At 36.4% G+C, this 20,307-nt stretch overlaps 2 protein-coding genes across 6 annotated transcripts in view; one reads left to right on the forward strand and one right to left on the reverse strand.

Moving 5' to 3' along the window:
* The window catches only part of NF1 (neurofibromin 1), a 193,387-nt gene that overhangs the window by 148,506 nt on the left and 24,574 nt on the right, over window positions 1–20,307 (forward strand). For all 5 annotated transcript variants that reach the window (XM_087826026.1, XM_087826030.1, XM_087826028.1 and 2 more), the window contains 12 exons: window positions 6,565–6,997; window positions 7,651–7,991; window positions 11,012–11,214; window positions 14,353–14,546; window positions 15,466–15,606; window positions 15,749–16,028; window positions 16,467–16,681; window positions 16,904–16,965; window positions 17,087–17,201; window positions 17,676–17,777; window positions 18,415–18,555; window positions 19,947–20,073. In XM_087826026.1, the coding sequence (XP_087682152.1) occupies window positions 6,565–6,997; window positions 7,651–7,991; window positions 11,012–11,214; window positions 14,353–14,546; window positions 15,466–15,606; window positions 15,749–16,028; window positions 16,467–16,681; window positions 16,904–16,965; window positions 17,087–17,201; window positions 17,676–17,777; window positions 18,415–18,555; window positions 19,947–20,073 (2,354 nt within the window). The remainder of the gene's footprint in view (window positions 1–6,564; window positions 6,998–7,650; window positions 7,992–11,011; window positions 11,215–14,352; window positions 14,547–15,465; window positions 15,607–15,748; window positions 16,029–16,466; window positions 16,682–16,903; window positions 16,966–17,086; window positions 17,202–17,675; window positions 17,778–18,414; window positions 18,556–19,946; window positions 20,074–20,307) is intronic.
* On the reverse strand, window positions 423–3,603 carry EVI2A (ecotropic viral integration site 2A). The gene is made up of 2 exons (XM_016207634.2): window positions 3,421–3,603; window positions 423–1,193 (listed from the first exon to the last, which is right to left on the reverse strand). Exon 2 carries the CDS (start codon window positions 1,176–1,178, stop codon window positions 423–425), a length of 756 nt encoding a protein of 251 aa, XP_016063120.1. The 5' UTR covers window positions 1,179–1,193; window positions 3,421–3,603.

Here is a 20,307-nt window from a genome sequence, read left to right on the forward strand (position 1 = left end):
AGCTGGTGTGGATTTTGTCACATTCCGCAAACAAGGCACCATTTCAACTCAATGCGTTAGGGATTTGACTTCTGTTAGATGTTGAAGCATATACTTGCCTCTAAGGACACACTAAAACTCTTCAAAGTTTACTTATATTCAGACAAAGATCATCTAGCTGCTGTTGCTGAACAAGAAATATTTAATTGTCCATTTATACCTCTGTTAGTTCTTTCAACTTGTCTTTAAAAACTTCCCTAAGTGTTTGGTGGTTTTATTATTTGCTTTTTAAAAATTCAGTGTCAAAACAGAAGTGCACAATAAGTAAGCAGGCATACTTCTCCCCTTCTCCCCTGCTTTATTCTAAATTGCAAGGCCTGCAATGTCAAATTTTAGACCATCAGAACAACATATTGGCATTAAATATCAAACTGACTTCGTTTTTACTTCTTAAAGTTTCCCATTGCTGCTTTGCATTTATCTTCACTAAAGCATCTGTTAGTGAGTTTTTCAGTTCCTTCTTCATCTTTTTTTTCCCTTGTAGCTGTGAGCACTCCAGCAGATTGCATCATTAGGTTGGGCCCTGTGAGCTGTTTTGCTCTTTTCCAAGTGTCTGATTCAGCAGGCCATAGACCACTGCTTGCCAGAAAATCGCCATTGCTTCTAGGCTGACGCTTGCCTGCTTGTTTTGATCGTCTGAGAGATGAGACCTTGTTTGCCAGAATCACCGTTGATAGAAGTAGAAGGGTACAGATAAGAAAAAGCACTGCAATTATAATTAAGCAAACTAGCATAGCCATTTTGTTGTTGTTTTCCTCACAGACATCTTTTTTGAAAATTTCACTGTGACCTTTGCTTGTATTTTTGGTGCTCTGTGATGTTGGGGAACTGTTCCTCGCAACAGAAGGTGTATAAAGCTCCAGTTCAGATGTAGGAGTGAAAGATACCACATGAGATGATGTTGCTATTTCAGGCATGTTTGTAGAATTACTTTTTTTATCTACTTTAGGAGTTACAGAATTTGTGTTACTGTTTTCATTTTGGTTTCTACCTGTCTTATTGTGAATATCTGGATCCCAGACAGTAGTATTGCTAGCCCACAGTTGGGTAGAGTTTGCTTTTTTTCCAGGAGACAAAGGGAAAACTGTTGTCATCAGAAAGGCAAGGTGCAGGTAACGTCCTGTGTGTTTCATGTCCATGAGTATGCGGGTAATCTGTTGGGACAGAAATACAGTTTGAGAATTTGTGAAAGAATAATAGTTTCTTGGTTTGGTAATTTTAGTTAAAAGATAGACAGCTGATATGTTACAAGTAAGCTGCAAGCTCATGCCTAACTTTTGCCATCCCATTTGAATTCCTTCTCAACCGATTTTTTTCCTATTAGGCTGCATCTAAAGAGACAATTTAATTTCTGTTATTCGTTTAAATGAATGCCATGGTTTTATGTAGACTTCAGCTTTGAGTCAATACTTCTGCTTTACTCTTTTGATTCTTCCCTACCCCCATTTAGGGATCCTTTTTTGCAGAAACTCCCCACCTTCTAACAAATGTGTCATCAGTCTTTATAGTAAAGGAGAAATGTGGCCTTGAGCATTTTTTTTCATGTATAAAAATAAAATGCAAGTAGCTTTTTTTTTTTGGTCTGGTCAGGAAAGGGGAAGTGTGGTAGCAACCAAAAGAAAATGGACTTCAAATAGGAATTCAGGGTGATCTTTTTTCCCTTCTTGAGTATTTATCTTGAAGCTTAGAATAAAGCTAGTAGTTAGAAATATGTCCCCAGTATTTGTGAAAGCAATTTTATAGTAGTGGTTCTCTCTTTTCTCCTCTATATCCCCTCACTGACTGGCTTTCTGAAAGTAGAGGTGAAAGACATGCCAGTTTTCTTAACCATAAAAATCTGGCATTACAAAGAAAAAGAGGCAGAGTTCTTCTCAGTAATCTCAAAAGTTCAACAAAAGTTATTGACTTCTTAAATATCATTTATGCCTAGCATTTTTTTCAATGAATATTTTGCCATAATTTTTTTAAAATACAATAAAATAGAAAGAAATAGAGCATTGGGATCATGGGGTTTTAGACTGAAGTGGGAAGTCAAGGCAGATGGTGAGCATCTCAGCATATAAAGGAAAAAGCTGGATTTCAGCTTCGACTCTGAGCTCCTTGGAAGCCAGTACAGGAAGGGGACGAGTCTGTTCACCATAGGATTGAAGATTTAAATAGCACTGGCACATCTGTTCAGGGACTGTTAACCAGGAAGATTTAGCACCGCTATTGAGCTCTCTGTTTTATAATAATATTCTAGTTTGTTGGAGCTACTTTTAAAAGACTGTTTTATTGTTAGCATTCATTTGAGGGAACTAGAAGAAAGAACTAGATTATTTTCCTTTTTTAATGCAGCTTGGATTCCTCAGGTCTAGGAGGGACCTGCAATTCTTCATTTCCCAAGCAACAGAAATGCTACTGCTAGTCATGTTTTTATAAGTCTCAAGGTTTTATAAGAAATGGTTTATAAGAAGTAGCATATAATAAATGATGCTAACTGGAAATTAACCTCTGAAATTATATCTCCTACTAATAGTAGGGAGGAAAAATCCTTTATTATGTGTTCAGGAATTAAGGTTACTTTTTGGATTATGACCTTTAATAGACAGTGAAAGATATGATATATGGACTTCTACATAATCGTGTTCAGCTTTCATTTTTAAGTTGAATGACATAAATCTTTGCCTACTTTATGATTCTTTCACAAAGAGAAATACTTTAAATTGGGTTAGTAAGTAATTTCCATCCTTTTATGCTAGACCGGCCTTCTGCATAGATGCTAAAATAATTTAAAGTGGGTTATTGTTGTCACATTAGTCCATTAACAATGTAGTATGCATCATAGTGTTCGTACACATTTAACAGTACTTACCATGGGATAGATAATAGGCCCGCTGTTGATTGTCTTCAGCCAGATGTATTGTCATCCCCAAATAAACAAACTGTTAACAAAATGAGACTTTCTCCTACCCTTACAAAGTCCTGAGAATAGAGGACTGTCTCTACATCCCTAATTTATGCCATGGAGGCCAGGTTATGTTATCAAATTTTGTTTTGTTTCAATATATAATCATTTTCAATAAAATGTATGCCTAAGCATTAAATAATAATAAATTTATTTTTTAAACTTTTTTTTCATAACCAAACTTTCCAGTTTGCTGTAGAGTTGAAACTTAGATCCTTCTTAACCCTAATTTAAAACTCTGTTGATAGTAAATCTTTCCCATTTCTAACTTAAATTTTACCAAATAAGACAGAAAAAAAAGCATACATTTTCCATCACTTATGATTCTACTTTGTTAGTAAGATTCTTAGATACTATTTGAAGCACTTTCTCAAACACTAATCTGTACAAAGTTATAAGTAAAAGGCATAAGAAAAGCCACATATATTACCTACCTTACAAAATGGTTGGTCAAAATCTGATTATAACCTTATTTTAATAAGCCACTTCTTTTCTTGTCTTTAAGCACAGCTTCCAAGTAGAACAGACTTGGAGAAATATGAACGTTAAAGTAAATCTGGAGCAGAAAAGGACATGTACAGCTAGCTTTCCACTTTTCAAACCAAACCACAGATGACACATTTCCTTTTCACTGCAACTAAAGCACATGTCACAGGAAAAAAAAAACAACCCAGAATCTCCAACTTGTCTAGTTGGCCACTGGTGTGACAGGAGGCTTTGTGGAGCAAATCCCCGCCTCCAAGGCAGGGAGGATTTTCCTCTTAATGTTTTTTGACCTTATGCTCATTATATATGCCTGCTGTATGCTTTCGGATGATATATTAGTATCCTTCAAAAGAAAATGAAATGGCATTTTCCCTGCAGTATGAAAATCATCTCTAAAAATTTTATTTGTATGCCAAAGACTTATTTGATAACATGAGTTTGGAGACGTGGGGTATTGGTCAGATAATAGAAACAGTGATATACATCAGCCACATCTCAAATTGTGGAACTGCAGCGATTTAAGTACGTAGGAAAGAGCTTTTGTGTGGTTTAGTGTGTGCACACACCCAGAGAGAGAAGCAATCTCCCTCCCTCTCCCCTCCCCCTCTCTCCCTCCCCCTCTCTTCCTCCCCCTCCCCTCTCCCCCTTCCCTCTCCCCCTTCAAATGTCCTTTCATCACCTCGTATTTGGTGTATATAAAATGGACCTCATTTTTCTCCCGTCAGTGGCTGCCCCTCATGATCTCTTTTTGTTTGTGATAGCAACATTCTTTGTAATCTCAGAGGTTTGTTCTACTGCAAGTCCTTTTAATTCCTTTCTTATAGCCCTGATCAGGTTTAGGATAAAGTTAATCCTTTCTTTATGTTCTTGGATCAGTTTCTTTTTTACTATCACTGTAGTACAGTCTTGAGCCACAGAAGGACTGACCCGCTTATACAGTGGTGGTCCCATAAGGTTACATAATGGAGCTGATAGATTTCTATTGCCTAGTAGCCATGGTAACATAACAGCACAACACATTACTCACGTGTTTGTGGGGATGCTGGTGTAAACAGACCTAAAGCACTGCCAGTCATATAAAAATACAGCTCATACAATTACAATATTAGGCTGTACCATCAGGTTTGTGTAAGTGCACTCTGACATTTGCACAACGACAAAATTGCCTAACTGAATTTCTCAGAATGTATTCTTATGTCTTTAAGTGGTGTATGGCTGTGTTTTAGATCCTTATTAGGCCATGCCTAGACTACTGCAATATCTTTTTTACTAGCCCTGCCTCCTTTATATATCTTGTATATATTACTTCCTTTGATCATATCACCCCTTTCTTTAAAAAAAAAAAAAAGTTGAATTACTCCTTAACACCTATAGCAATGATTTAGAAATGTTCATGCACATAGTTATCAGATGGGAGGGTTGTTTAAAAACAATGAAAACTGCCTGGCCCCACAGCATAGATTTATATGTACTAGTAGGTCTGGACTGGGACCAGGAAACTGCATTTTTATCAAGGACCACAGCTGATTCTCATGCTGGTGTGACACAGAACACACTCTGAAGAATACTGAGCTCCTAGGAGAAAACCTGAGCTCCTTAGTTGAACAGTTTTGGTCCCTTCACAATTTAGTTGTTATGTATTTTTCCAGCCTTATCTCTTAGAACTTTTCTATGTGAATCCTCCGTTCAAGCTAAACTAGCTGACAGTGGCCTCATACTCCTAGTTACCTATTTCTTTTCCTCTTTTCCGCTCTCCATGAGGGACTCTCTCCTGCCAGTCCCTCTTGTTGAGTTCGAAATTCCTCCTATCCACATCAGCTAGTGTGTCTTCTAAGTAGCTGTCACTGACTACCCAGTTTGTGTTGATGTCTCCCTCCTCTGAACTTAATTGCAGTATTTTTCTCTGCAGTTCTTTCATAAGTGGTTACATACTATCTCATATCTTTTCTTTGATCTTGAAATATTTTTCTTTTATTTTAAAATCATTGAACATGTCATATTTTTATCTTATTTCCTCCCAACAAGATTAAAAACTCTGAGGTGAGGATATTTATCTTAGCCTGGTTTGCAGTAGTACTACCAGGGTCATCAAGTATAGAACTTTGGGCCAAAGTTCATAGAGGTGGTCTTGACTGAAATTCTAGTACTATGTTCTTCAGGGCTTTCTGTTGGTCCTAACTTTGGCTGTTCACATTGTTTAGCACTATTTTTAGTATAAGCAACACATGACCTAATATGGCTGGCTTATTAAAAAAATGGAACTTGCTGGCTCATACAACTGAATAGTCCAGGGAGAAATTTAATCCCAGGAGAGGCTTTATCTAGGGCTCCAATGAAATTGAGTTACTTTATTTCTCTGCTCCATATCTTCCGTTTTTAGGCACACATTCCTTTATATCTCAAGATATGAACTAAAAACTCCCAGGGCTCGGTGTCCCCTTGTTTATAAGTGTCAATTCCCAGCAGGTTAAACTACAATCTCTGAATTGGACCTCTTTGGCTCTGGTTGTCCTAATTTGAGTCATATGATCATTACTGAACCATTCTGTTCACCTGGGAAGTTTGGTGGGCCTGGAGGCAACTAACCAATGTATACTGCCTTCCGCCTCGATTGACTGTGATGGACAGGTTTCTTGTTATTGTCATTGCTCAGTTTTTGAATTGGCTGGCTTATTAAAAAAATGGAACTGTTTTACTTCAGCCTTACTTCTCATTGTCTAAAGAACAACTGATTTAAAAAAGGATCCAGCCCTGGCCAGGTGGCTTAGTTGGTTGGAGCATCATCCTGTGTATCTAGGTTGCGAGTTTGATCCCTGGTCAAGGCACGTACAGGAGGCAACCAGGAGATGCTTCTCTCTCACATCAAAGTTTCTTCCCCCCTCTACCTCCCCTCCCCCCCAAAAATCAGTAAAAACATATCCTTGTGTAAGGATTAAAAAGCAAAAGGATCTGGACTTTGTATAATTGTTTTGTATTATTGTTTTCTCTAGAAAGTTAATCAGAAAATAAAGTAATAAAATAGATTTGTAGCGTCTATATATCTATTTAGAACTCTGTTAACAATCTGTGTCCTTTTTTTTCATCTTCCTTAGGTTCAAAACTGGTCAAATCAACGGTGATTTGCTAATATACCATGTCTTGCTGACTTTAAAGCCATATTATGCAAAGCCATATGAAATTGTAGTGGACCTTACTCATACTGGGCCTAGCAACCGCTTTAAAACGGACTTTCTCTCTAAGTGGTTTGTTGTTTTTCCTGGCTTTGCTTATGACAATGTGTCTGCAGTTTATATCTATAACTGTAACTCCTGGGTCAGGGAGTACACCAAGTATCACGAGCGGCTGCTGACTGGCCTCAAAGGCAGCAAAAGGCTCATTTTCATAGACTGTCCTGGGAAACTGGCCGAGCACATAGAGCATGAACAACAGAAGCTGCCCGCTGCCACCTTGGCTTTAGAAGAGGACTTAAAGGTGTTCCACAATGCTCTCAGGCTCGCTCACAAAGACACCAAGGTTTCTATCAAAGTAAGTTTCACTCTGTATTCGGTTCGTTGCCTTTCATGACTAACCAGACTAGGTATGCTGGCCTTTCTAAGTGTCCCTGTGGTACTGGATCAGATGCAGAGTCAGTCCAGAGGGAGAGAAACTAAGCTATCTATCTCATGGAGGTCCTGTGGGTGATGCGAGGTGTTTGCACGTAGTGATACTCCAGGTTGGGTTTGAGGCAGGAGAGTGTTGTAGAGAAGGCAGTTTGCTCTACCACTCAGATGGCAGGGATGTGTGGAAAGTGGAAATTATCTAATGAGAATTCTGATTATTACATGCTTTTTGCAGAATGAGGAACATGAACCTTCAGGATAAAATCAGTAATTGTCTATACAATTGTTCTTGACCTTTTTTAAAAACAAAATTTTTTTCTGATGTTTTCCATCTCTTCGAGAGCATTTATTACAATAATTCTTGAACCCATTTGAATATATAATGGTGGTAACTCTTCTGTAAATGGCGAGCATAGTATTTTGGTTGGTTGGTTGGTTGGTTGGTTGGTTGGATGGTTGGTTGGTTGGTTGGTTGGTTGGTTGGTTGGTTGGTTGGTTGGTTGGTTGGTTTGGGGCCTCTTACAACTCAACACAATGGAATTTAATTCTTCACGCCATCCTCTCACCACCACTTTCCAGGTTGGCTCTACTGCTGTTCAGGTAACTTCAGCAGAGCGAACAAAAGTCCTGGGGCAGTCAGTCTTTCTCAATGATATCTATTATGCTTCGGAAATTGAAGAAATCTGCCTAGTGGATGAGAACCAGTTCACCTTAACTATTGCAAACCAGGGCACACCGCTCACCTTCATGCACCAGGAGTGTGATGCCATTGTCCAGTCTATCATCCACATCCGGACGCGCTGGGAGCTGTCGCAGCCCGATTCCATCCCCCAGCACACCAAGATTCGGCCGAAAGATGTCCCTGGGACGCTGCTCAATATCGCATTACTTAATTTAGGCAGTTCAGACCCCAGTTTACGGTAGGTTTTTTTAAAAAATTCACTTCCAACTTTATTCGGGGTTTGTTGCTTTTAAAATGAGACCACTTGATAAGCCTTTAAAGCAGCCTCTACCCTAATACTGTAAATTGGAAGGCATGCTATGTTGGTTAGCCAGCGTGACCTCATCAAGTTGTGGCATATTCACATGAACTGTGGAATTCAGAATAGGGTGATTCACACTAAACCAGAATATGTTCTTTGTCCAGGAAACTTTCATCTGAAACAGACAACATAGCAGTTTTGGTTTTTTTTCCCCGAAATAAGTTTTTTATTAAGTCTACTCCTAAATTAAGTTTCCCCTTCTCTTAGTCTTCTAATTAAGTTTTCTCGTGTTCAAAAGTATATTTCTATTAAGCTTCCTCACAGTTAAATTAGATTATCATTGTTTTACAAAGGAGGTCTTAATGTTCAGTAACTCAAACAATAACATTATTACATACTTTCCATCAGTGTGACTTTAACAAAATTCGTGGAAGAGATCTTAAGATAGATATAGATGTCATCTGAGAAGAGATAATTGGTTCTGTTTAGGCTTAATAATCTGAACACAAATCAGGAAAGAACATGGTCTGTGGAGTCAGTAGATTTGATTTCAATCTAGATCCATTATGTATGACTTTAGGCAAAGTACTAAAGTTCTCTGAGGTCAAGCTTCCTCATCTTTAAAATAAAGGTAACAATGTCATCCTTGTATATTTACAGATGTTTAATAAATAGTATGTGAAGTAGTATAGTATAGCCCCTAGCAAATAGTTTGTGCTAAGTGAGTACTTTTTCCTCCCAACTACCCCCCCAGCCCCACCCTGTGTCTCTTTGTACTCCTTCCCTCTTTTTCCCCTCTCCATTTCATGTTAGGATAACTTTTTTTTATCCCAGGTACCTCAAGACTGTCAAGATTTTTACAGATATAAATTCTTTAGCTTCATAAAATCTTCCCTAGGATATAATATAGCCAGGTTTTATAAGTGGACCTTTTAGGATTCCAGAGCTCCCTTATTTAAAAGGAAAAAAAAAAAATATGTCAAGATTTCTTTACTTGGATGGGTCTCATGGGGTCCATGAACTCTCAGAAATTATACACACAATTTTGTGTATTCTTTGCTTTTATTATCCCAGAGGAGTCTGACACCTGCCCCAAGTTGAGGGACCCCAGTGTGGTTTGTTTTTTTTTTGAGAGAGAGAGAAACATCGATTTGTTGTTCCACTTATTTATGCATTCATTGGTTGATCCTTGTATGTGCCCTGAGCAGGGATCAAACCTGCAACCTTGGCTTACTGAGAGAACGCTCTAACCAACTGAATTACCTGGCTAGGGCCAGGACCCCAGTTCCTTATAGCTGTTGAAATATACAGAGTAGTCAGTGTCAAAACACTCTAACTCAGAATTCCTAGGAGATAGTAAGAGATAAATAAACTTAGAAATAATAACCTTTATATTCTCATTTTAGGAAAATGGAGCTATATGTATGCCTTTAATTTCTTTTTTTTTCTTTTTTCTTTTAAATATATCTTTATTGATTTCAGAGAGAAGGAAGGAGAGGGGGAGAGAGAGATAGAAACATCAATGATGAGAGTCATTGATCGGCTGCAGCCCTCAACCCGGGCATATGCCTTGACCGGGAATCGAACCCCGATTGCCTGGATCCCAGGTCGACGCTCAACCGCTGAGCCACGCCCGGCCGGGCTGCCTTTAATTTCTAATTCAGAGTTCCTCATCCAAGAATGCTAACTATCTTCTGAAAATTATTAGCTTGACAAATCTGTTTTCTTCTATGAAATAAAACAAGCTGACAGTTTCTGCTTTTTTCTGAAGCATGCCATGCCAGAGAAAAGGCCTTCTGGCAGACTTAAACTTTGGCAACTTTTTCCTCCCTATGTGTCTATTGCATAAATATATTAGCATGGACAACAGTGGCGACTTTGGTGGGAGAGGGGGAGGAGGAAGAGGGCATAGAGGGAATAAATGGTGATGGAAAAAGTAAAATTAAATTTAAAATAAATAAATAAATTAGCATGATGAAAGTTCAGAGGTAAGGAAAACCTGAAATTTACTGAGCAAACCATTTCTTTTGCTGTATAGGGGAGAAAATTTTAAGTTTAAAAATGGAATCTGAGTTTTTTGAGCTATCTCCTAAATTGTTCAAATATATTTTCAGACATTTATAAGGGAATTTGTGATTCTAATGAAATCTGGATATATGTGTATTAGGTTTTTTTTGTTTTTGTTTTTAGTGGTTATGTGGAAGGAATTCATGGAAGGGAAAATAGAGGGGACCTTAATTATACATAAAAATATTTCGACCGCCCAGCCAGGCATGGCTCGGCGGTTGAGCTTCAACCTGGGATCCAGGCGATAGGGGTTCAATCCCTGGTCAGAGCACATGCCTGGGTTGCGGGCTCGATCAGTGACTCTCTCATCATTGATGTTTCTATCTCTTTCTCTCCCTCTCCTTTCCTCTCTCTGAAATCAATAAAGATATATTTTAAATATATATATATTTTTTGACCACCAGTTTTAATATAAATTGTAGGAAATTCAGTAGATGCTGATTAAAGATTTTAACATTTTAGAATGATGAGGGGCCACCTCATTTCTCTTCCTATGATCCCATTATAATTGGATCTAGTGGGAGGAGGGACCACAATTTGAGTTTCAGCTTCACTGAATATGAAATACATCTTACTCTTTCTGTCGATCCACCTTAGGACCATAAGTCACTCATATTTTATGTCCCAGTGAGATGTCTTTTATTCACCTTTCTTAGGAACCTCAGAGTGCTCTTCCAGTTATGTCAAGACTCTCCCTTTTAAAAAATCCCTAAGTGACCAAGGGGTATTTTGGTTTTACCATAGAATCATAACAACTCTAATTGATCATAAAATTTAAAAATAGTTGATTATGCTTTGTAATGGAGCCATAAGTTGTATGTTATGAAAAAAAATTGGAATTATAAAAAAAAAATAAGTTTTAAAATAACTTCATTTGTGTTTTCTCCTAGGTCAGCTGCCTATAATCTGCTGTGTGCCTTAACTTGTACCTTTAACTTAAAAATCGAGGGTCAGTTACTAGAGACATCAGGTTTATGTATCCCTGCCAACAATACCCTCTTTATTGTCTCCATTAGTAAGACATTGGCAGCCAATGAGCCACACCTCACCTTAGAATTTTTGGAAGAGTGTATTTCTGGATTTAGCAAATCTAGTAAGTAGTGATAATTTTCTTAAATACATTAACAATGATTCTACAAAAATTCAAAGAAAACTCTTTCATTTCATAATTTACCAGTGAAATCTCTAATTGATTATATTTTTACTTATTTCCTCCTTTATTTTTCATCTGTGGTACTCTGTAACTGAAGGAAATCTGAAGGAACTTTCTGCCATTCCACACTGAGAAATCCATTAAAATTCTGGCCATGAAAACAAAGTGGCAAGGGTTTGATACCTTAACGTCTCTGGACCTCTCACAAAGTATTTTTCTCACCATGTCTCAGTTTAATTAGCTTCCACATTTCTCAGCAGATTATTCCATGAGTAAAGTATCCACATTGTCTGCTTGATTTAGGAAAATATTTTCTCTTTTCTTCAGATTGACTTTCAATTGTGATTTATTATTCACGTACAGTTCCTGGAGAGTGCAGTGGCACATAATACAGGGTCCAGGGTCAGCTCCTGACTTGGCTTCAATAAGTCTCACAATTTTAACATCTGCTCTTTATATCTGTCCATCTTCATACCCTATTGTAGTATAGATGCTGCTCTTCTCATAGCTTACTTCCTGACATTTTTCCCCCCTTTCTCCATAATATGTAAAACCTGTTTTTCTGCATTCAAAAAGATTGCTTGATTTTTCTATGTTAGACAATTGAAAGCTTTGACAGTTCATCAAGATCAGGTCACTATATTTTTTTATAATAATGAATATAGGAATATAACCCCCAAAAGAAAATGTGTAAGACTAACAACACAAGAAAAGTATAAAGCTTTATTGAGAAATATTAGTACATAAAGAGATTTGAGTGAACAAGCACACTGTATTCCTGAATGGATCATTCTTCCCAGATTATTACAAATTCAATGCAATCCAGTTAAAATTCTATGAGATTTGAGGATTAGGAATAACGTAGAATTTTAAATGATTATAAATTTCACTTGAAAGTACAAAAATAGCTCAGAAAATATTGAAAGGAAAGAAAGCCAAGGGAGACTTGCTATTACAGACACCTGAACACATTATAAGCGTACAATAATTAAAGACAGGTATTCAGGAATCAGCAAGCAGATCCGTTTGAGAGAAGCAGACTGATAAAGAAGCATCACAGTCTAATGGGGGAATGATGAAACCATTTAAGAAATGAGGTTGGGAAATTAATTAAGTTGGGTCTTCATCTTCACCACAAACCACAAGACAACAAAATGTGTTCTAACTATACATAAGAATTGAACACAAAAACTGGAACCAGTAGAAGAAGAGGAGGAAGAATATTTCATTGCTTTCCGGGTAAGGATGGATGAAACAAAAAAGTGATAGATGGAAACAGTGAACAAGTTTGACTACATAAAACTTGAAAACACCTCTACTTCAAAAATAAAAGTAAAAGACAAATTTAAAAACTAGGAAATATACTTGCAGCAAATATGAGAAAAGATTACTATCTTTAATCATGAAGAGTTCTCATAGATTAATAAGAAAAATGGATCAACAGTAACATGCAATCATGCTAAAAATATATATTACGTTCCCAAATAAAATCAAAGAAATGTAAACTGAAAAAAATAGTAAGATAACTTCCAACTATCAAATCGGCAAAGAGTTTTTTGAAAACATCAGTGCTGATGATCTGTGGAGTTGTGAACAGGGGCAATTTTTCTAGAAAGCAGTTTGGACACACATATCAAGAGCCTTAAGATCCTCTAAGCCTCATAATTGTGCTTTTTAGAATTTATCCTAAGAAATTAATGTTCAGTGTTTATCATAGCATTATTTTTATTTAGATTTTTTTCAAATGAGGTATATCTTATCAGTCAAGTGTTCAGATCTTAAGTGAACAGTTTGATGAGTTTTTACTTGTGAAGACATCACAAAACCATCTCCCAAATCAAGATACAGAACATTTCCAGCATCCAGAAGGCTCCTCTCAGCACCATCCCCTCACCAAGAGTAACCAGTATTATGACCTTTATTGCCATAGGTTTATTTTGCCTAATTTGGAATTCATACATTATTTATAATAGCAAAAAATTAGAACACTTTAAAAACCAAATAATAAAGAACTGATTAAATTGTTGGATCTCCAGGTAATGGAATAATATGAAGCTATAAAAAATGTTTTTAGTACAGAATTTCAGTTTGAGAAGATGAAAAAGTTCTGGAGATGGGTGGTGGTGATGGGTGCACAACAGTGTGAATGTACTTAATGCCCCTGAACTGTACACTTAAAAATGGTAAATTTTATGTTGTGTGTATTTATGACAATAAAAAACTATTTGGGGGATTCTAGGTGAAGTATATAAAGGAATTTTTATATTATTTTTATATCTTTTCATGATGTTTTTGGAGGGTTTTGTGGGGGTTTTTTGTTTTGGGGTTTTTTTGGTTAATCCTCACCTGAGGATATTTTTTTCAGGGATTTTGGGGGGAGAGAGAGAAAGAAAGAGAAAGATATCAGTTGGTTGCCTCCTGCATGCACAGGGATTGAACCTGCAACCCAGGGATGTACCCTTGACTGGGAATCAAACCCAAGACCCTCTGTTTTGGGCTGACTCTCTGAACCACACCAGCCAGGACTAGAGAAGTTTTAATCTCAGTATGTTTAGTGAAAAAAATATTCAGAACATACTGCATATATAGTATAATCCTAATTTTTGTGGAGGAGTTGTATATATAATGTACATTATCTCAACATAGATTTGAAAGCCTGAGGAAAGTTGAGGTGATACACCAATATATTAATACTGGTTCCATTTTTTTGGTGATGCTTTCCTTTTACCAAACTTTATATGATTACTACATATTCCTTTACAATTAGAACAAAACTTAATAAGTTTTTATTTTTAACTAGAAGAGAAATGATTAAAAGGGAAAAAGTGAGATAAAACTTCTCAAAATAGGCTTACTGGCTTTTAAAATTATTTTGTTCAAGGCTTGTTCTTTTTCTTCACCTCTGTCTTCAGTAACATATTGCCAAATCTGTTTTCTTCAGGCCTAATTCTGGGTAAGGTCTTTACCTTTTACCAGCCCTCTCCATCCTTTATTTTAAAATAATTTGAAATAATTTAAAATAATTGTTGATGTACTTTTCATTGACCATCTATGCTTATTGCATATTCCCCCTGCCAGGTATTGAATTGAAACACCTTTGTTTGGAATACATGACTCCGTGGCTCTCAAATCTAGTTCGTTTTTGTAAGCACAATGATGATGCCAAACGACAGCGAGTTACTGCTATTCTTGATAAGCTGATAACAATGACCATAAATGAGAAACAGATGTACCCGTCCATCCAAGCAAAAATATGGGGGAGCCTTGGGCAGGTATTGAATTTGCTTAAATATTTACCTAGTACCTCCTTTGTGCAGATATTTGTCTGGTACCCATTTTATGCAAAGCACTGTGCTAGGCACTAGGGAGACAGCTGTAGGAAAGACAGTCCACTCTATCAGAAAGCATACAGACACCCACCTAATTCTTGATCTACTTCAAAATTGTAAATGTCTAATGTATGTCTCAGAGCCAAAGAAAAACAAGTTATTTTAGCACTCTTCTCCATGGCATAATTCTATAGAATGTAACTATGAAAATCTGATGCCGCTTCTAGTAAGTAGTGCTTTATGATGTACTCGAGTAGCGTACATACCATGAATGTCAGTAAATGTTTGTTGATAATGTTATTTGGGACACCTACTTTTATTTATAGTTCTATCATAGAACACAAATATTAAAATACAGAATATAAAGTAACATTGTATTTTTCAACTGTCAAGAATTATGCACATCATTTCTTCAAAGTAATTGCTTAAGGAAGCAATACCCCTGCTCAAAACAATGCTGCAAATCCTCCAAATAATCTTAAATGGAGTTGGAGCCAGTTCTGTAGCCCTACAAAACATCTCAGTACTTAATGTTGTTTCCTATATTTTAAAATAATTATATTGATCATACATTGTCTTAGAAGAGAACAGAGATACTTTGCAAATGAATAAAAATAGAGAGATTTAAAATTTTTAAATTCTAGTTTATTAATCTCTGAAGGAATTGAGTGAATATCTTCATCCTTTTCTGGATATTTTATGATAAATTCTATTTATTGACAGGTCTCTAAATAAAACCTGCTATTTTGGAGGCCTCTGGTAAAAGGGACTTTTCATGTTGGGGCTGTTCCTTGAAGTATTTTTAAATTAAAAATTAAGTTGATAGAGCAGCTAAAAAATAGTATTTCCCCTTTTCCACTAGATTACAGATCTCCTTGATGTTGTACTAGACAGTTTCATCAAAACCAGTGCAACAGGTGGCTTGGGATCAATAAAAGCTGAGGTGATGGCAGACACTGCTGTAGCTCTGGCTTCTGGAAACGTGAAATTGGTTTCAAGCAAGGTAATCACTTTGCCTTTTGTACTATGGCATAGTGTATTTTTTTTTATCATCAAGAGGTTTTTCATTTGTAACTAGTTAAACTGAAAGTTTTTAATGATAAAACTTTTTTAGCCCCCGTTTTAAAAATTCTGCTTCCTTACAGGTTATTGGAAGGATGTGCAAAATAATTGACAAGACATGCTTATCTCCAACTCCTACTTTGGAACAGCATCTTATGTGGGACGATATTGCTATTCTAGCGCGCTACATGCTGATGCTGTCCTTCAACAACTCCCTGGACGTAGCAGCTCACCTCCCCTACCTCTTCCATGTGGTCACTTTCTTAGTGGCCACAGGGCCACTCTCCCTTAGAGCTTCCACACATGGATTGGTCATTAATATCATTCACTCTCTGTGTACTTGCACACAGCTTCATTTTAGTGGTAAGTTCCAGGACGGTAATTTGTGTTTCATCAGCTCCTGTTCCCATTTTATATCACGTGATTGACATAGATTTTCCTGTTGTTTATTAGGGTACCTTAACACAAAGCTGCTAATTCAAAAAACACAAATTGCTTTGTGCCATATCAAGCTATAGCAAAGATTTTTGTGCTTATTTGTCATGTAGACTCTTGTAATTGCCACACAAGCTAATGACTTAGTACCAATGGACAGTGTTGTGTTGCTGGCACAAATTAGTAGATTCATTGGCACTAAAGCAATGGGCATTAAGATCATGTATCTAGAGGGTTGGTTTAGGGAGCATGATATGTAATTCTAACATGATACTCAGATTTTCTAAATTCAGAATGAAACATGGCACTTCAGAATTTAAAAGTTAATATCTTTAAAGTCTTTTCTTGTCCTTTTTCCTTTTACAGAAGAGACCAAGCAAGTTTTGAGACTCAGTTTGACAGAGTTTTCCTTACCCAAGTTTTACTTGCTGTTTGGCATCAGCAAAGTCAAGTCTGCTGCTGTCATCGCCTTCCGCTCCAGTTACCGGGACAGGTCATTCTCTCCTGGCTCCTATGAGAGGGAGACTTTCGCTTTGACATCCTTGGAAACAGTCACAGAGGCCTTGTTGGAGATCATGGAGGTATATAAGCCAAAATGATAAGGGACCAAGGTCACTTTTTTAAGCCATTAAGACTATATAGAAGAAATATTGGCTTGTTCTGTTTTGCACTTAATGCTTAAATAAAAAGGCTTCCATGGAATATGTTTATTGGTAACATTTATGTTATTTAATGACATTATAGTAAATGTTTCTAAAAAACAGTTATGTGCATAAATATATTCAGAGTATCCTTTCTTTTAGGCATGTATGAGAGATATTCCAACATGCAAGTGGTTGGACCAGTGGACAGAACTAGCTCAAAGGTATGTCCCAAATTAAATATAGGTTGTAAAAGTATGTGTTTTTTTTTTAATATAGATAATACTGCATAATCAATATTTTAATTAAAAGTTTTCATAAGCCCTCTGAATCTTTTAATTGCAGATTTGCATTTCAGTATAATCCTTCCCTTCAACCAAGAGCTCTTGTTGTCTTTGGCTGCATCAGCAAACGAGTATCTCATGGGCAGATAAAGCAGATTATCCGTATTCTCAGCAAGGTACCTCTCCCGCCCTCTTCCCTAGTATTTGTGGTTCCCAAGTTGTAAAGCAAATCTTGCATTTTTCTAAAGGAGACTACATTTGAATTTAATAAGATGTGTTGTATGTTGCTTATTGAAGTGAAGAAACCTTCTCCAAAAAAGAAAATGAGTATTGTCTCTTTTGCTAAGAAGGTACTCTTAATAATTTATCAGTTTTCAAAAACTTTATGGTAAAACTATAATCTTACATAAAATTATCTAATTTGTCATAACTAATAATGCCTGACTTCTTATATTAGTGTATAATATAGAAATATTTAAAAATGAAAACCAAATGTGCATTGAGCTAGCTACCAAGATCACTGTAGCACTGGAAATAATTCTATCATTTATTAAATAAGAAATTGTTCCTGAACTGATTCTGAGATTCACTTTAGGAGTTAATGTTCTATTTCAATGCAAGTAAAATAAAGAATTCTGTTTCCCTAAAAGGCACTTGAGAGTTGCTTAAAAGGACCTGATACTTACAACAGTCAAGTTCTGATAGAAGCTACAGTAATAGCACTAACCAAATTACAACCACTTCTTAACAAGGTAATTACTGTATAGAAAATGAGTACATTCATTTTGGGTTCTGGTGTTAAATCTTATTTTCTTTCAGAGAGTCCAGAAAATAGGTGGCTTGGGAAGAAGTTATAAAGAAAAAGCTATAGTTAAAGTAGTTATTTGAAATATTTACATTAGAGGAAGAATAAGTATGGAGAATATGTTCTCAAATGCTTGGTTTTTGTCTCATCAGTGCTAAAGGAAAAATAGGTCCATATATTCTTAATTCTTTTATCCAGCAAGTATTGATAGAGCATCTGCTATGTGCCAAGTACTGTTTTAGGTGCTAGAGATAGAGTGCTGAACAAAGCCAATAAAGTTCCCCGCCTTCATGGAACTTACATTCTGGGGTGAGTGGGAGTGCAGGGTGGTTAGATAATAAACAAAGTGAGCTAAATACATAGTATGTTAGTTTGTGGTTTTATTGTGGAGAAATGTAAAGCTGCATGAAGTACACCTGATCATCAAAAGAGTTTGAGTCCTAAGTGAAGATGATATTTAAAAGGAATAAAATGATGCAGCCACTGTTTTAGGATGGTTTGAGCTTTGTTTTGTATTACAGTGTGTTTAGAATGAGACCGGCATGTGGTTCATGTTACTGACCTGAACGTGTCTCTTTGGCCAGGACTCCCCTTTGCACAAAGCCCTCTTTTGGGTAGCTGTGGCTGTGCTGCAGCTCGACGAGGTCAACTTGTATTCAGCAGGCACTGCACTTCTTGAACAAAACCTGCACACCTTAGACAGTCTCCGGATATTCAACGACAAGGTAAGGAAACTTTCTATTGGGATTCCTAGATTATTCACATTTAGAACTCCTCTTATTATTATTATTATTATTATTATTATTATTATTATCCTTTTAAAATCGGAAGAGGTCCCTAACTTAAATATGAATTTCTATAATGCAACTTATTGTGAGCATAGTTCCTTACCAGCTCATTAAAAGTATTTAAACTTTACTGCATACTTTCTGTATAAAAATACCAGCAAACAGTACTTGCCCAGTACAAGTAAACAGAATAGGGATCAGTAATGCTGACTAGTGATAGCTACCGTGCCAGGCCCTGTGCTAAGCACCGTACATTCATTATTTCTAATTTTTATAACCCTAGGGTAAAGGTTAACATTCTCCACCCCATTTCACATATAATTAAAATTTGCTAAGAGAGTAAAAATGGAATGTTCTCACCAAAAAGGGGAAGGGGTTGTGAATATGTGAGATGATGCGTGTGTTCAGTGCTGCTCTAAATATGTCACTACATATATTTTATATACTCATGCTTTTGTTTTTTGAGGTAGAAATCTAGACAGACCTGAGCATGACCCCTAAACACCTTTAGTTATTTGCTTTCAAAATCTTTATGCATAAGGAAATCACTGGGGTTCTTTTTAAAAAAATTAAAAAGGCAAATTCCTGGGGCTTTACCACCTCCCATGATTCAGAGATGGGACCCAGTACTTACCAACTCTAAACAAGCACTCTCAGTGACTTTAAAGTGAACCACACTTCAGAAAACACTATTAAAATCTTAATCATCCTGGGCAAGTTGCATAGCGTTTTGGAGTTTCAATTTCCTCATTTGCCCACCAGGGTGAGTAGTTTTTGTCTGTTATCTGCAGAACCTAGAACTATGCCTGGCATATCAAAACCACACAGTAAGCCTTTCACAAGTAAAAGAATGGGTAAATGCATAAATCTGTAAAAGGGAGCTAATAACCTTATTGCATAGGATTGCATTAAGGTTTCAACATAATCATAATAATGCACCTGACATTATTGTATACTATAGGCACTCAGTAAATACGAATTTTCTGTCGCTGTGGTACACAGAATGCCAGGTACACAAAAAGACCACACAATGGCAACCTTATTTAAAGCAAGAGTAATTATAATTTTTTAAAAGTCACCAGGATGTAAATTGACATGTACTTTGCATTTCACCTTTCATCATATTATTATTTATATGATTGCCTCTCTTGCACTAATTAATTTGTAGTACCTTAAGTGTTCTTCTGTGGCTTTTAGTAGTCATCTGAAAATGATTTCTCTCAACTTGAAAGGATTACTTTCCTGTTATAGCTGTTGAACCAGTAAGTAGTCCTTTAAGGAAAGTTCCTATGTAAACCCACCACCCATCTCATGCTTGTCTTTAATAGAGTCCAGAGGAAGTGTTTATGGCAATTCGGAATCCTCTGGAATGGCACTGCAAGCAAATGGATCATTTTGTTGGACTCAATTTCAACTCAAACTTTAACTTTGCACTGGTTGGACACCTCTTAAAAGGTACAGGGCTTGTGTCAGAATATTTTTATGAAATGGTGTCAAGTATCCAAAGTACTTTAAATAATTAATTGCTTGAAATAATTTGGCTCATGTGTCTTATGGTAAATGCAGATTTTATCTGATTCATTGAATTATGTTTTATTTAATATGTATTTTTACCAGAGCCTAATTTCCACGTCAAATACCAGATTTCTTTAAAAAAGCAAGAGTTGATTTTTATAAAATTCCTAAGTA

The sequence above is a fragment of the Miniopterus natalensis genome, chromosome 17, assembly GCF_054644295.1.
Source record: "Miniopterus natalensis isolate mMinNat1 chromosome 17, mMinNat1.hap1, whole genome shotgun sequence".
Lineage (NCBI taxonomy): Eukaryota > Metazoa > Chordata > Mammalia > Chiroptera > Miniopteridae > Miniopterus > Miniopterus natalensis.

What these genes read in the sequence shown, in the direction of transcription:
- EVI2A (XM_016207634.2), bottom strand. Translation starts at nt 1,178, where the DNA reads ATGGACATGAAACACACAGGACGTTACCTGCACCTTGCCTTTCTGATG.